General features: G+C 34.7%; 1 protein-coding gene across 6 annotated transcripts in view; it reads left to right on the top strand.

The window, feature by feature from the left end:
- Positions 1-15174, top strand: part of Qki (QKI, KH domain containing RNA binding) — a 179057-nt gene that overhangs the window by 31662 nt on the left and 132221 nt on the right. For all 6 annotated transcript variants that reach the window (XR_002817675.1, XM_004639426.2, XM_004639425.2 and 3 more), the window contains exon 2: positions 7901-8043. Coding sequence is in view for 5 of the 6 variants with exons in the window: in XM_004639426.2 (XP_004639483.1) it covers positions 7901-8043 (143 nt within the window). In the remaining variant the exon portion in view is untranslated. The remainder of the gene's footprint in view (positions 1-7900; positions 8044-15174) is intronic.

The following is a 15174-nucleotide window of genomic DNA, read 5'->3' as shown; positions in this document are numbered from 1 at the left end:
GATTATCATTGCATCCTTGACTGTTTTCTAGTTTTAGCAAATAATAATTGATTTATTCTGCACTCATATTTAAGGAAAAAAAACTATATTTTGGGTGACTAGTATAAATTGCTTATTTTTAAAAGGCAAATATTTACATAGTTAAAATGTTTATCTTGATGTCATTTAAATTACAGAACTGATCATTTTGAATGATTTTGATTTCCTTGGTTTTATTGGTAAGAAAGTGTTTTCCTTTGTTTTGTTTGTAGTTTTTAAGAGACTAAAGAAACAACACATTTTCATAGTTTTCATTCTTTTGCACAGCTATTTTTCTCTCCCTGTGTTGAAATAAATAACATCAGAGGTCAAAGCAAAAACTTTTGACATTGTTACAGTACTAATAGTATGCAAATCTTAATTTAAGTTTTACTAGTTTTCCTATTTGTGCACAGGATCTGATTTAGAATTCCATATTGAGCGTGATGGTGATCTTAGTTTCCTCTAATGTGGGAGTGTAGTCATTCATGTTTTTGACACTTTGGAAAAAAAATCTTCAACTTTAGTTTATCATGTCTCATGAATGGATTGAGATTATGCATTTTTAGTATGAAGATTACAGCAAAGCACTGCCATGCATGTTGCAGGGCATCAGACTAAACAGTATTTTTAACTTAATCATATGGTGAAGGTGTTGTCTGCCAAATCTCTCCACCATACAGCTTCTATTCCCCCCATGCGATTAATAATATCTTAGGGGAGAAATGCTGGAACTGTGAATATCCTGTATTTCAGTTTTAGTGACAAACTTTAGCATCTGTTGAATTTGTGCCTGCTTATTATTTTGTTGGTTTTCTAATAGTGATTTTTTTGAGTCTACTACATTTATGAATTAGAATTTCATAAGGAAGATGTCTTTTCATGGATTACAATCTATTGCTATTACTTCTATTTCAAGTTAAAACTTAAGAAAATATTTTTGACAAATCTACACCTTCAAAAAATTAGAACCTTATGGGAGTACATAATTTAGTTTCTGATCTCTATGTCTTGGATGTTGATTTCCAATGAGTTTATGGTAAAGTAGTGGTTGATAGAAATTACAAGGTTCTCAAGTGTTACTTGTTATTCTGGATTGTGATATGTATTGTTTTTCTGTTAATACATTGCCGAATGATTTTTACTGGCTTTCCAATCATTTTAAGTTTTATACAATGTATATTATGCAGAGATAAAGACTAGCTTCTCTTGAATATTTTAAAGAACTAAGTGACCAGAAGGCAACATTTTTATTAAATTAATATTTGACATTTGACATATATAAAACTAATCAAGTCTAAAAGTATTTAACTTGTGCAATTGTAACAAAATCAAATTCAATTTCATTGCCTATGCTAGTGGAAAAGTTGGTTTTTATTCATTTTAGAAGAACCATTTTCCTGCTTTGTTCTGTTCTATTGGGCTACTTTACTTTTTATGTATATCAGTATTCATTCAGCATTATCACTTTAAGAGTCTAGATCTGGAGTTAAAACTGTTCTGTTAGAATGAAATGACGGAGAGGGAGAGCTGCAAAGACTTTTGTTGTAGTTGTTATTAAAACTATGTATATATGTATTCATTCTATAAGTGTAACATTATGGGCAGCCATAAATCAAAGATTGGTTTCTTTCTTTCTTTCTTTCTTTCTTTCTTTTTTTTTTTCTTTCCATTTTCTTGTCATCTATTCTTAGGATGAATTTTAAGAGCTTATTTCAGGTAGTAGTCTATAAAACCCTATAAAGTTGGACGGAGTCAGATGTGGTGGGGCATGCCTATTTGATCTAGCTACTAAGGAGGCACAGTAATGAGTTTTAAGTTGGGGTTGTAGTTCATTGGTAGAGGGCCCCTGGGTTCAGTCCCTTTTACCCCCCTCCCCCCACACACACAGCTAAAATGTTAGCTGGATTACGTATAACTGTAAACCAATTTCTTTTTTTCCCTTTTTTAAAAAATGTATTTGGTTGTTGCAGAGTCTCACTACACAGCTTGGACTTGTGGTTGATCCTCTTGTGTTTAGCCTTCCCAGGGCTGGGATTACAGGAGTGTACCACTATGCCTGGACTCTGGCTGGCTCAGCCCATCCTGGGTGCAGAGCTGGGATGGCATGAGGTGCCAGGGATCAAATCAGGTCTCTGTGTTTGCCTAAACTTACCTCAGCAGGCGCTTTAGTCTGCTGAGCTATCTCACTGGCCCCCACAAACTAATTTCTAACTTTGTTTAGGTATTGATAGACTCCACATGTCATTGTTTTGATGTAATACATATCATGTAAGTAAAGACAGTTAAGACCTGAAATAACTAGATCACTTTTTTTTTAAGGATTTTTTTTTTTTTTTTTCTCCGAATGCCTTCAGGGCAGGTTTGGATGGCTGGAGTTGTGGGAATTGAACCACAGCAACCTGAGCCTAACTGCTTTGTCGAAGCAGCCACTTAAAGAACTGAGCTAGGGCCAGGCCCCAAGATCACTTTTTTTCCCTTGTGTGTATTACTTTTATATATAGAAAGAGGTAAATTCAGATGTTGAGAAAATAGCATCCATTTAAACTTATTTTGGAATAGTGAAAGCTACCATTTTAACTTTCCCTGTAAAATGTATACAGTATATAAGAAAGTATATGTGGATTTATAAATAATTAGCTTTTTCCCTGAATCAATTTATGGCTAATGTTAAATTTTAAAAAGACCAACACAAACAGATGAAATTATAACCTTTTCGTATCTATTTGTATTTTGATTATATTACTTTGTAATTTTTTTAATGGATTTCATTGAGTAAACACAAACATAGACAGATGCCCAAATTCTTGTCTGTGACATCAGCATAACCAATGAAACAATTGGAATTTGCTACCACAGCACTGAGTATAAGATGTGTTCATATGAATTTTTTTCCCAGTGTTTTAAGTTTTCTTTTAATTTGGATTGCTGAAAACCCTGAAACTAATTTTTATCCATTTTGTTTTCATATCATGGCTTTGTTTTTGATTGCGTGGGTAAATATTTTTCATATTTTGTTTTCTTTAAATTTGTTGAAAAGTGACTTAAGTCAAAAAGTAAAATAAAGCTATGTTTCTTTAGCCTTTGAACATTGTAATCCTCAATTTTTACATACCTTCACTGTCTATTTTGGGAAAAAATTGTTTGCTTTTGTAATTTATGTTTCTGTGCCTCTGTTTTTCTCTTCTGATACTGTCCTTGATTGTTCTAGTTTAAAATGGAGTAATTGTTCGGATAGTTAATACGTTAATTGTGTAAATTGTAAGGGAACAGGATGAGCTGCTTATTAGGAGGTCATATACAAGTGAAAGAATGGTTGCAATGGAAAATGAACTGTGGTTATGAGACAAAAGAATGATTTTGAACTGCTTGGTTCAATCCATTGTTGGATAAATTGTGAGGAAGGAACATAGCTTCAGTTTAGCAGTGTAATAGTAGGAAGTCACAAAGAACACAGTGCTATCGTGGCTGTCTACCCTTTTCCCCTAGGTGCAGAGTTAGCTGACAATTAAGCTTTAGTTTGGGAAAGAAAAAAAATCAAGGTAATTAAACTAGAGAAGGATGAGGAGATAGAAGTATAACTGAATGAAGTTTTCTATACTGGTGCCGGCCAAATAGCTCAGCAGATTAAAGCACCAGCAAGCAGGCCCAGGATTCTATCCCTGGGCCTGCTATGCTGGCCCTGCCCCCCCGGGGCGCTCTGAGACAGCAATTGAGACTGGGCGAGGTGGCGCATCCCTGTAATCCCTGCTCTTGAGAGGCTGTAAACAGGTGGATCACTACGAGTCCAGTCTAGTAGTGAGACCATGTAGACCCTTCCCTAAAATACAAAAAAAAAAAAAAAAAAAAAAGTTTCAGTCCTGAACCCTAGAAATGTAGAAAAAAGTGATCACTGAATATTTATTCAAGAAAATGTAAAAAAAAAGTTTCAGTCCTGAACCCAAGCACTGAAATGTTAAAAAAAAAAGTGATCACTGAATATTTATTCAAGAAAATGTAGAAATAGAAAAAAAGCTTAAATAATATAAAGATGAACATATTCCTACAAGCAGAAAAGTTCTCTAAATTCAATGGAATTACCTGAAGATTTCAGAGTGCCTGGCTTAATATCTAAGCTGGTGGTTCTATAGGGAGCTGGAGTCATTGTAGTTTGAGATTTCATGATGTGTTTAATAACTGTATGCCAGTATTTTCATATTTAGTGTAGTGAAATGCTTGCTTTATGAAATTGCAGTTAAGATTCTTGACTCAAAATAGCCCTAAAGAATGTCAGCTGATTAATATCAGTCTGAAGGTATAAATGCAAGATTTTTAATCCTCTTACGTCTAAATGAATAGTTGTGGAGATAAGGACTGGTGAAGGTTTGTCTTAATACCTGCAGCAAAATATTAGCAGTGTATTGTGCTTGCCCAGGATGTAAAGGTATTTTTACACCACACAGAAGGTAGAAAGTTGGAAGTAGACAGCCTTAGTCTACATTCTCACCCACTGTCATGGAATGTTATTTGAGTTTTACACTTTTCTAGGGACTTAGACAAATTAGAGTGTGGCTGTATGAGTAGGAAGGTATAAAAACTTGTGTATAATTTAAAAGACTCTTAAATTATATGATAGATCTTTCCAGGTTGTTGCATGGAGCCAGTGGATGAAATTTTAGTATTAGAGATTATTAGTAAATAAAATGAATATGTAACACTTAAGAATTTCAGAAATACTAAAACAAATTGCTTAGATGCAAGATAATGTGCATAATTAACACACCCAATTTGAGAATTACAGTATGAAAAATTCTGTACTGATAATTGTGAACTTACGTATCTCTGAACCACTGTTGCAAGTTCATAAAGGCTATATAGAAGTATAATGTGTGATACAACAAAAATAGTAAGAGAACACTCCATTGTTTGATAACTTGATTGCCTGTGAGCCCACAACTTGGAAGAGGATGACAGCATTCCCAAAATGTATTTGTCTTATAGTTGTGATATTATATTAACATGGTAGGATAATATTAACAGAAGCTGATTGCTAGAACTTAGGTAATAGAAACTGTTGAACCTGAAGTTATGGGGGACAATCATAAGTGAGGTTCTTGCATACTAACATTGGAAAGTGCTGAGTTTGAATCATTCAGTAAGTGAGTTTTAATTATATAGGATATGGACAGAAAGATTAAATAATAGACTTGTCTAAAATCAGTTACTGATAGACCTGGAACCAGACCTCTGAGGAAGTATTGTAGCATACTAGAAATTGCTAGTGATTTCCTTGCTAGAAAGGTGCTGTTCATAAAGGTAGAGGTACTCAGTGGGTTAAAATAAATATGAACTAGGTTAGCAAATTCCTTGAGAATTACTATTATTTTTTCCTTCCATTGGGTACTATTGTGTACATAATTTGTGAGCTGTTACTAATTTGTTTGATGTTACCTGACAAACTGAAAACATTTGGTAGAAACATTTCTCGAATCTCCCATATTGGACAAAGGTGCCTGAGAGCTGAAATCATGACTTACTTAGCACCAATCCTCCAGAATCTAGCCCATTTCTGTCCTTTACCCAGCAATCTCTAAAGCCCACCAATACTATCTGCTGTGTTCCAAGAGCAATTATTGCAACTGTGGACAAAGAGGGTTACAGAAGCCCATAGAAATTTTAGTTATAAGATGAATACATAAATACAGGTTAAGTGGTAATTGTATTCTATCAATTAACTGGATGTATGTATTATATAAATATATTACATATTGTATTTGTATTATATTAGTTTTATACATTCATATTTTACATGTCATTTGAATTTTTATCATTTATAATTCATTTTATTTTTCTGAGTTTGGCAAATTCGTTTATCAAGGATCATGTCATCTTGATCTGCTTAACTTTACTGTGATTTCTTATAATAATAAATTGTTAAATACTGTATTATTCTTGCTGTTCTTCATATAAATTCCATTTTCCTAATGCAGTTTTCTCCATATGCTAATGGATTTTATTTTTTTGTATTTATAAATAAATTTAATCTGTTCATTATAAACCATTATTGCCCATCTTTATACTCTGCTGTGTTAATTTCATAACAAGAATCAGAGTTTCTAAAGAAATTTAACTGATAATACCAAAAATGCTTGATCTGGACTAAAAGATGCATGTGTAATTTTAATTGTATTTTTCTAATATCCTTTGGTTAAGCTACATATTAGTTGGATATGAGGATTATTAGGGAAGATTTCAAAATAAAGAAGAATAAAACAAACTTTAAAAAGAATGAAATCCTAGATTTTCTGTGTCAGTTTTTATGGGCTAGACATTTAATAGCCTTTGATGAGCAAATTATTATTTAATAAATAAAAAGTAATAAAAAGAATGTTGCTGTCAGTAAAGCAGAGAATGTACAAGTTTAAGATTTTATACTTGGTTAGGACTAGGGAGATTGCTCAGTTTTCTAAGTTCCTAGTTGGCAAGTGTAAGCACCCGGGTTTGATCCCCAATACTGAAAAACAAAGAAGATTTTGGTCTTTGATGAAGCCTTTTTTTCTGTGTTGAGTGTTATTTAACTGAAGCTCATTTAAATAGGAAAATTAAACTATATTCATATTTGATAGTTCCTTAATATTAACAACTTGAAATTCCACTTTAGAAGAGATAAATATACTTTAAAAAGATTTTTTAATTAAAAAAATATGTGAATGCAAGCCTTTTTCCGAAGAAGGACAAATCTGTAGGATGAAGATAAGTTAGATAGGCATCCAGCTAATCAATCATAAGACAGTAATGACAACTCTTACTAGACAGTATGATCCAGTGGGAGACCATCCTCAAATATATCGAAGCTTAGTAATTCTTGAAGGCTTAATTCATGTTCCTTATAGGACTTGAGTCATTAAAATTCTTCCTTTTAAAAGAAGTATATATATGGTCATTGCTCTTAGGTGTCTGTACTTTCATATATTAGATTCATTAATCCAGTGCAATTTGATTTTCATTTCTTTCTCTTGAAACTACTTTGATGCTTAATAAATTTAATGGCCAAATCCAAGGTCCCATTTTCAGTTCTTTGTCTTATATTTCCGTAATAGTTGACACTACTGATCACCTTGGCTTCTCTGACTTCTCTTCTGCTTCTATGACTTCCCTTCTGTAGTTCTGTGTACCTCCATTCCTTGGTTTAGATCTTATTTTCCTTAACTTTTGAATATTGTTTTTTTTTTGGGACCATTCAGATCTTCCTTTGCCTTCCCTAATACCTTTTTTTTTTGTACTGGGGATCAAAGTTAGGACCTTTATGCTTGCCAGTCAGGTGCTTATGCTGCTGAGCTGTCTCTCCAGCAGTTCTGTATTTTTTACATTTATTTATTAAACTTCGATTGCAGTTGTTATTGCGACTTGTTGTCTGTTGGGTGTTTTGAATATTTTAAAGATAACTGAAGTGTCTACAAAGTGGACTAGTTTAAATTTCATTCAGATAGATTATTTCTGGAGTATAAAGGATCCTTTAGTGTACATTTTAACAGGTATTCTTATGGTAGGTGGCTAAGAGCTGTCACTTGGAATAACTGGCCTTATTTAAGTATGGAAAAACTAAGTAAAATAAATCCATGTTACAGTGTTTAAGAGTTCAATATCTGAAGTTGTGTTATTTGGTTGGTATAAATGTGATTTGTCATGGAAATTAAGGCTGCCATTCTGTTAAATGTGGACTTAATCCAGAAAAATAGGTCAATGATTTTATTCCTTGGGAATTTTTACACTCACTGTAGTTTTAACACTTATTAATGATCTTTTCCCCTGCCCTTTTTTTTTTTTTTTTAAATGTTTTTTCTTGGATTGACAAGAAAACATTTGTTTTGTCTAACACATTTAAAATTTTTACTTTCAACAGAAATTAGCAGAGTACGGAAAGACATGTACAATGACACATTAAATGGCAGTACAGAGAAAAGGAGTGCAGAATTGCCTGATGCTGTGGGACCTATTGTTCAGTTACAAGAAAAACTTTATGTGCCTGTAAAAGAATACCCAGATGTAAGTATATTTTGTTTATTCACCTTTGCTTTTCTGCTTCACAAACTATGTGAATAAATTTGATGGCAAATATTTAAGAGGTATTAGTTAGAATAAAGTTTACATGAGGAACTGAACATGTGGATAATTTGATATTGTGTAATTATTTTCCAACATGTATTTCCATTTGATGCTATTTTGTCTTTTTTTTTTTCGGTACTAAGGATTGAACTCTGGACCTTGCACTTTCCAGGGAAGCACTTATTCCACTGAGCTATCTCCTAGGCCTGTTTTGTCATTTTTGAAATGCTCATGGTAAAAACTTTTGGATTTTAAAATGAGGGCAGAAATTGTGGAAAGAACTTTGGCACGGATGTTAAAGAGCACAGTGTTCAACTCTGCTTGCCTTTATTCTGACTTCACAGATGCCACAGTTTGGGCCATATCATCCTTTCTTTAAAATAAGTTTGTTGGATTATAATTTTCTTTCAGCTTTAAAATTTCATAAAAATGCTATTTCTTATCTAATCCCCCATGTTAGCTCATTGCTCAACTATTCTCTATCAACATCTTGTTCTAAATACTCTTCCTTGTCCTATACAAGTTGATTGCTAAACAAATCTGAACTTTGCTTTTTGTTACAAAATCCTTTATGATGTGATGGTCCATTCTGTTTCTCTGACTTCATCGTAAGTAATTGTCCCTTTCTTTACAGTAGTACATTATTGTCATATTAGCCTTTTTTTGGCTTTTGAAACAAGTGAAATCTATTCCAAGCCTCAAAACCTTTTTCATTAGCTGTACCCTGATGTTTCCTCGGTAAGGAAAGATCTCATCCTTAAAAATTTAGTTGAAATGTCACTTCAGTGAGACATCCCTACTCATTTTATATAAAAGTCATCTAGTTACTCATTGTTACACAAAAGTCTTCCCCCCTCATAGCATTTATTATCTGGTATTTTTCCTATTTAGTTTTCTGTATCTCCCCAGAAGAACATAAGATACATAAAATTAAGAACATTGCCTTTATTATTTGATACTATAACCCCCTTAATATTGACACATAGTAGCCTTCCAGGACCTATTGAATACAAATGAAAATGGCCTCTTGTGAGGTTGTGGAGTTTTCTGATTATAAATGAAAGAAGAAATTGGTATGTTAAAAATGACGAGCCAGGTTTGTTAATGCATGACTGTAATCTCAGTAGTCAGGGTGTTGAAGTTGGAGGGTTGTTGCAAGTTTGAGGCCAGCCTGGGCTACATAATGAATTCAAGACCATCCTGAATTATACAACAAGACCCTGTCTCAGAAAAGAAAAGAAAAAAACAGATTACTTATCTGGACTAATCTGTAGATAAGGGGTACACATCTTAAGTTGGAATAATAGGAAAGAAACCTTTGGTGTTTGGTATTTTACATTTTCTCTTTCCAGTATGGCTGTCTGTAAAGCTTACATATTTGTTATATTTTTATATATTTTGGTTGCAAGTATAGAAGCAAATGAAGAGTTTGTTGGAATATAATTGGGCAATGCAAACATATTTTGGAGAGAAAAACTTCATGTAAGGCAAGAGCATGGGCTGGTTCTTTGCTTCTGTGAGAATTTAAGAAGCAAAACTTTATGGCCCTTGTTATAGACCCTTGCTGTCAACATATCTTGGTATCATTGAATGCCTCCTAGACTTTATTTTTCAGATACTTTTTAAAAATTTTATGTATTTGGTACAGGGTCTCACTATGCAGCTCAGACTCATAGTGTTTCTCTTGAATCAGCCTCCCCAGCACTGGGATTGCAAGCGTGTACAGGCTGCCTGGTCTTAGTGGCCGGCATGGCATGTGGTACCAGGGATCAAACCCATGTCATTGAGTGCTTGCCTAGGCAGATGCTTAGACTGCTGAGCTATCTCCACTGCCCAATTTTTCAGATTCTTAAAAAATATGCTTTGGTCCAGTATGCTATAAGTATGGAGGCAAGTAAGATTATCTGCCATAAAAGGTAAGGGACTGCTATAGTCTTACCATTGTTCTTGAAATTATTTTTAAAGATAGGAAATTGTAATTGGAGCAGCTGTCCCAGTTAGAATCTCTACTGGTTTTTCATTGTCTCCTACCCATGTGCTTGCTAGCAGTTGTCATTAACATGAACTGTGCAAAATCATGAAACTTTAATCGAATATAACCTAGATTTTTCTGGTTCCATCTCTTAAAAAAAAAAATCCTATACAGGCAAGGGTAATTTATTTTATTTAAAAAGTATATTTTACATTGTTCTAAATCAGGCTCTGAATCCAGAGACTACCCTCCCATCCTGTTTCTTTTTCTTCCTTTGCTACTTGTGACTTGCTAACTTGGTGATCAGTATTCCTGACAGTATTGTAGTGAAACTTTGTTCTCAAAGTTAATGTGTAAAAGTTAAACCCCTGTCCTATACTAAGTCAGAGACAATGGGCTGAGATTCCATCAGCCCCACTCTTCTGTGGGATTCTGCCCGCTACACTTCTTTGGTGTTAGGAATTGAACCTAGGGGTTTGCATATGCTAGGCAAATATGCTTAACTGAATTATACCCTTAGCCCTAACCTGTCCTTTTATATCCTAGTAGGTGATTCTGATATATGCTACAGTTTGAGAACTTCTACTGTAAATTTGCTTTTATTATCAGACTGAACTAGGTTAACATATAGGTCATGGGTAGCAAATCTGTGGCATGTGTTGTTCTTTTAAGAGAAAAGATGTTAATGTATGTGTTGTTTTTTCTAAACTAAACTTCAGTATTCAGGTTTAATTGTGGTGTTGGCATAAATAAGTGGGTTTTGAGTTGCAGTTTGCACACTCTATAAGATTTGCCATTACTGATCAAAAGTGATCGTGTAAATTACTGCTTTGCCAGGCATTGTTTCAAGAGGTGTATGGAGTGGTAAACTCAGTAATGCTCATGCTGTTGTGAAGTAGGCATTTCACAGGCAGAAGCAGACAGTGAGGAAATAAATACATATTTTTAGTTGTTAATTTTGATTGTGGAGAAACAGTGGTTTAAATGGATAGACAAGATAGTGAAGCTGGTATGTGCATGCTCAGTTTAAAGGGTTATCAAGAATAGAATCTCTTACAAAATGGTGAGAATGGAGAGACAACAATAGACTGATGGGGAAAATGGCATGAAAAGTATCTGTGGGAAAAACGTTCTGAGCAAAGTGGAAAGCAAAGTATGTGTTAAGATTTGAGATTAGAGAGTTAAGAGTGGGGCCTTATCTGTAGTTCCTATAGGTCAGTACAAATTTTATATATTCTGAATGAAAGAAGCCATTTGGATGTTTTTGAGCTTAGAATAACATGAACTCACTGAGTATTTGATGGATTCTTTCTGGCTCTGTGGAGATGCTAGGGCATTGGGAAAGTAGGAACACTAGAGGAATTAAATACTTGAATCCAGCCATGTGAAGTGACACAAAGCTGCTATCCCATCATTCTGATAAACTGAGACAAGAAAACCATGAGTTCAAGCCCAGCCTTTAAAATGTCTCAAAATGGAGAAAGAAATACAGCTTAGGGCAGAGGCCTTGGGTTTAGTCTCCAGGGTTGAGAGGATGGACATAAAATGTTTGAATTCTTCATAGATTTTCAAGCTAGAACTGAAGATTTGCTGATGGATGTGGGACATGAGAGTCAGAAGTGACTAAAGGTTTTGGTCAATGGGAACAGTACATTTATCAGTTTCCAAAACAGAAAATACAGAGGGAGAAACAGGGACCAGAAAGGGAGACTTCAGTAGTTCTGACTTGGAATTGTGAAGCTGGAAGGTAGACATTTAGGCGGGATGACAGACAGGCAGGTGGATTCCTTGATTTTAGGATGACCCTTTTTGACATTCTAAAATGTCCGTTTCAACAAAATGTTTTAAATTGTTTATTTATAATTTGTAGGAGTACGTATAAAATAATTTTAAATTTTTATAATAATTTTAAATTATTTTTAATAATTTATATTTTTAAATTAAAATACCCGGATTCTAATGCAGCATGCGGTACTGGGAGCAAACCTGGGTCCTTGATGCTTGCCAGGCAGGCACTTAGACTGAGCTGTCTCCCCAGCCCAACAGCCTAGATTTTGTATTCTGTCTTACCTTTTTTTTTCCTCCTGTCTCTTCCCCTCTACTCCCCTACCCTGTCCTCTCCTTTCTTTTTTGGATCTTTTTGAGACACGGTCTCACTGTGCAATTCAGTTAGGCTGACCTTAAGCTCATTTTGTAGCCCAGGGTGGTCTGTAACTTGGAATGATTCTCTTGCCTCTGCCTTCCAGTGCTGGGATTACAAGTGCCACCACACCCCTCCAAGCCCTTAACTTCCTTATTGTCTGAACTTATCAATAGTTGCCACAGTAATGCTCTATAATGAATACCTACAACTTAGTGGCTTAATATAGTAACCTTTCATTTCTTTAATCATGGGTGTGTATGTTTACTGAGGTTCTGTTGGTAGAGGATGAGCTTAGGTTGATCTGGTTGGTTTAGATCTTTTTCCATTATTCCTGCTGAACTGAGCTGAAGGGACAGTTGCTACGTTAGACATTGTCTTTCATAGAAAATAGCTCAGACTGCCAAAGCCAAGGCAAATTGAATAAAATTATGTATGGCCTCTGCTCTTGTTCATTAGCCTAATGATTTTCAGCTAGGAGCTTTTTTGCCTCACAAAAGTGACAGTATGTAAAGATCCTCTTTGCTGACAAAATTTGAGTAGGGGTATGCACTACTGGTAGGTAGTAGATGATTATAAATAGCCTAAAATGAAAAAGTCAGCCTACCACAGTGAAGACTTGTCTAGCCCAAAATATCAGTGGTGCTGAGTTTGAGAAACCCCACATTAGCTATTTCAGTATACTCCATCCATAATGGGAAGGGGCCCAAAATACAATACTTGCTGCAAAATAATTGAAAGTATCAGGTGGCTTTGAGTATGTGTCAGTTTTTGCTTCACCTCAAGTGTCTGAAAAAAGATAACAAATGTATGGCATTTGATCGGGAAACACTCAGTATGAGTTTTGTGCTAATGAGTAAGGAAAAATGTTTTTAAAGGAACTCATAGTTCCAAAATGTGAACAGAGGGGGCCTGCCAGTTAGATCAGTTGTTTGAGCACCTGCTTATGCAAACGCAGTTAGGCGCAAGATACCTCCATTCGATCCCCAGACCTGCTGTTAAGGCAGCCTGAGCCAGTCAAAAAAAAAAAAAAAAAAACCTCAAAAAGTGAACAGAGGAAAAAAAAGGGGGGGGGGACAAAAAGACACTGCAATGAATAAAAGACTTGGTTTATACTACAGTAATATAATGACATGCATGAAGATAAAAGTCACATTTAGAATATCAAACTGATAGTTTGGTTAGGTTTTTAAGGACTTGTTTGGATCCATGCAGATCTTTAAAGGTACACATAGTTAACTCTGAGTAGAAAGTGTTATGTTCCAATGACTCGGTCATAATTTTGTCAGAAACTTGCCTAATCTTAGTCTTTTGAGTCATTAGAAATTGTCTCATAGTATCAGCCAGATTAGTAGATAAGGTCCAAATATTGGCAAGATGTAGCTATAATTAGTTACCTTGTGTATACTTGAACAGGTTAGATTACTAAACTGGTTGGTTGGGACACATACTTTTTATTTTTATTTTTATTTTTTAATATATTTAGGATGGGGTCTATAGGGTCTCACTACACAGATCGGACTCATAGTGATCCTCCTGTTTTCACCTTCCCAAGTGCTAGGACCACAGGTGCTCACCACCATGCCAGTCTCAATCGCCATCTCAGCACCCCCAGGGGTGGGGCTGGCATGACACACTGTGGATCAAAAGCTGGTCCTTGCATCTGCCTAAGCAGGTGCTTTAATCTGCTGAGCTATCTGACCAGCCCTGGTTGGGACATGTTTTGGTAAGTTTTCTAAAGGTTTAATATGACAGTGATTTTATAATGTGTTAAAATGGATTTTAATTTTGAATAATCTTGAAAGAAATCTCTTGGGTCTAGGGCATTGTGATAATACATTGTCAGAAAGTTCATGAGAAAGATAACTTTTTCAGTTATTTTCCTTCAATTGATAGAACCCGTTATGGCTTGGAGTATACTACAGTTAGTACAATAGGTTTATAGTATTATTCATAATATTCTCTATAGTCTCATTTAGAAAAGGGTTGAGTAGGGCTGGCGAAGTAGCTCAGCAGACTAAATGTCTGCTTAAGCAAGTGCAGGGACCAGAGTTTGATCCCTAGTACCACATACTGCACTGACTCTGCCCCTGGGTGCCCTGAACTGATCACCAAGATCCACCATGGTGGCCTATGCCTGTATTCCCAGCACTGGGGATGCTGAAAAGAGGAGGATCAGTATGAGCCCGAGCTGTGTAATGAGACCCTGTACCAAATACATTTTAAAAAAAAAGGTTGAGCATTTCTAATTGGAAGATCTAGTATTATTTTCAGATTAGGATATTCAGCCTGTAGAATTTGTATAAATGTTCAAAAGTTCAAACTGAAATGTTTTTCTGTTCCTAAGCATTTCAAGTAAGGATACTAAGTCTGTAATAATCTATTTTTAATTGTGGAATGTGAATTGTAAAATCCCTTTCTCTTTCCCTGGGTTTGCAGATAAAATTTGACTCATCATAGCTTCTTGAGTTTGCATAGAGTTTTTGGGTAGTTTTCTTCTTTTATGATTGTCATGTGCAAGTTGGCTAATGAGCTGGGACTTTTTTGGAGGGATTATAAGAAAAGGGAGTCAGTATGGTTAGTTGTCTTTATGTCTTTAATTATTGTGTCTAACTATGTTAAAGGATTAACCAGAAGCCCTTAGGAGTCTTGATAAAAATTAGTATCTTTGTTTCCTAAATAATAAATGGGTTTTAATAAAAATTTAGTGATTTGCAAATTCTCTTTTCATAACACCTAGGTTAATCCTTGATGTTTGCCAGGATGTGATGCTAATTATGAATGAAACATTAAGTGTTTTTAAATCAAGATCTGCACATTAATAGTTTGTACAGAAAACTATTAGTTTTCTAATAAGGTTAGCACATATTTTTTTTTTCTTTTCAAAGTTTTATTGATAAACATATAGCAATGAGACAGTTTCAAATCAAATCGAAAGTACAGTTTCAACAAATAATAC

This window comes from Octodon degus, unplaced genomic scaffold, assembly GCF_000260255.1.
Source record: "Octodon degus isolate 3935 unplaced genomic scaffold, OctDeg1.0 scaffold00112, whole genome shotgun sequence".
In the NCBI taxonomy this organism is placed as follows: Eukaryota; Metazoa; Chordata; class Mammalia; order Rodentia; family Octodontidae; genus Octodon; species Octodon degus.
This window is presented reverse-complemented; position numbering and strand designations above follow the sequence as displayed.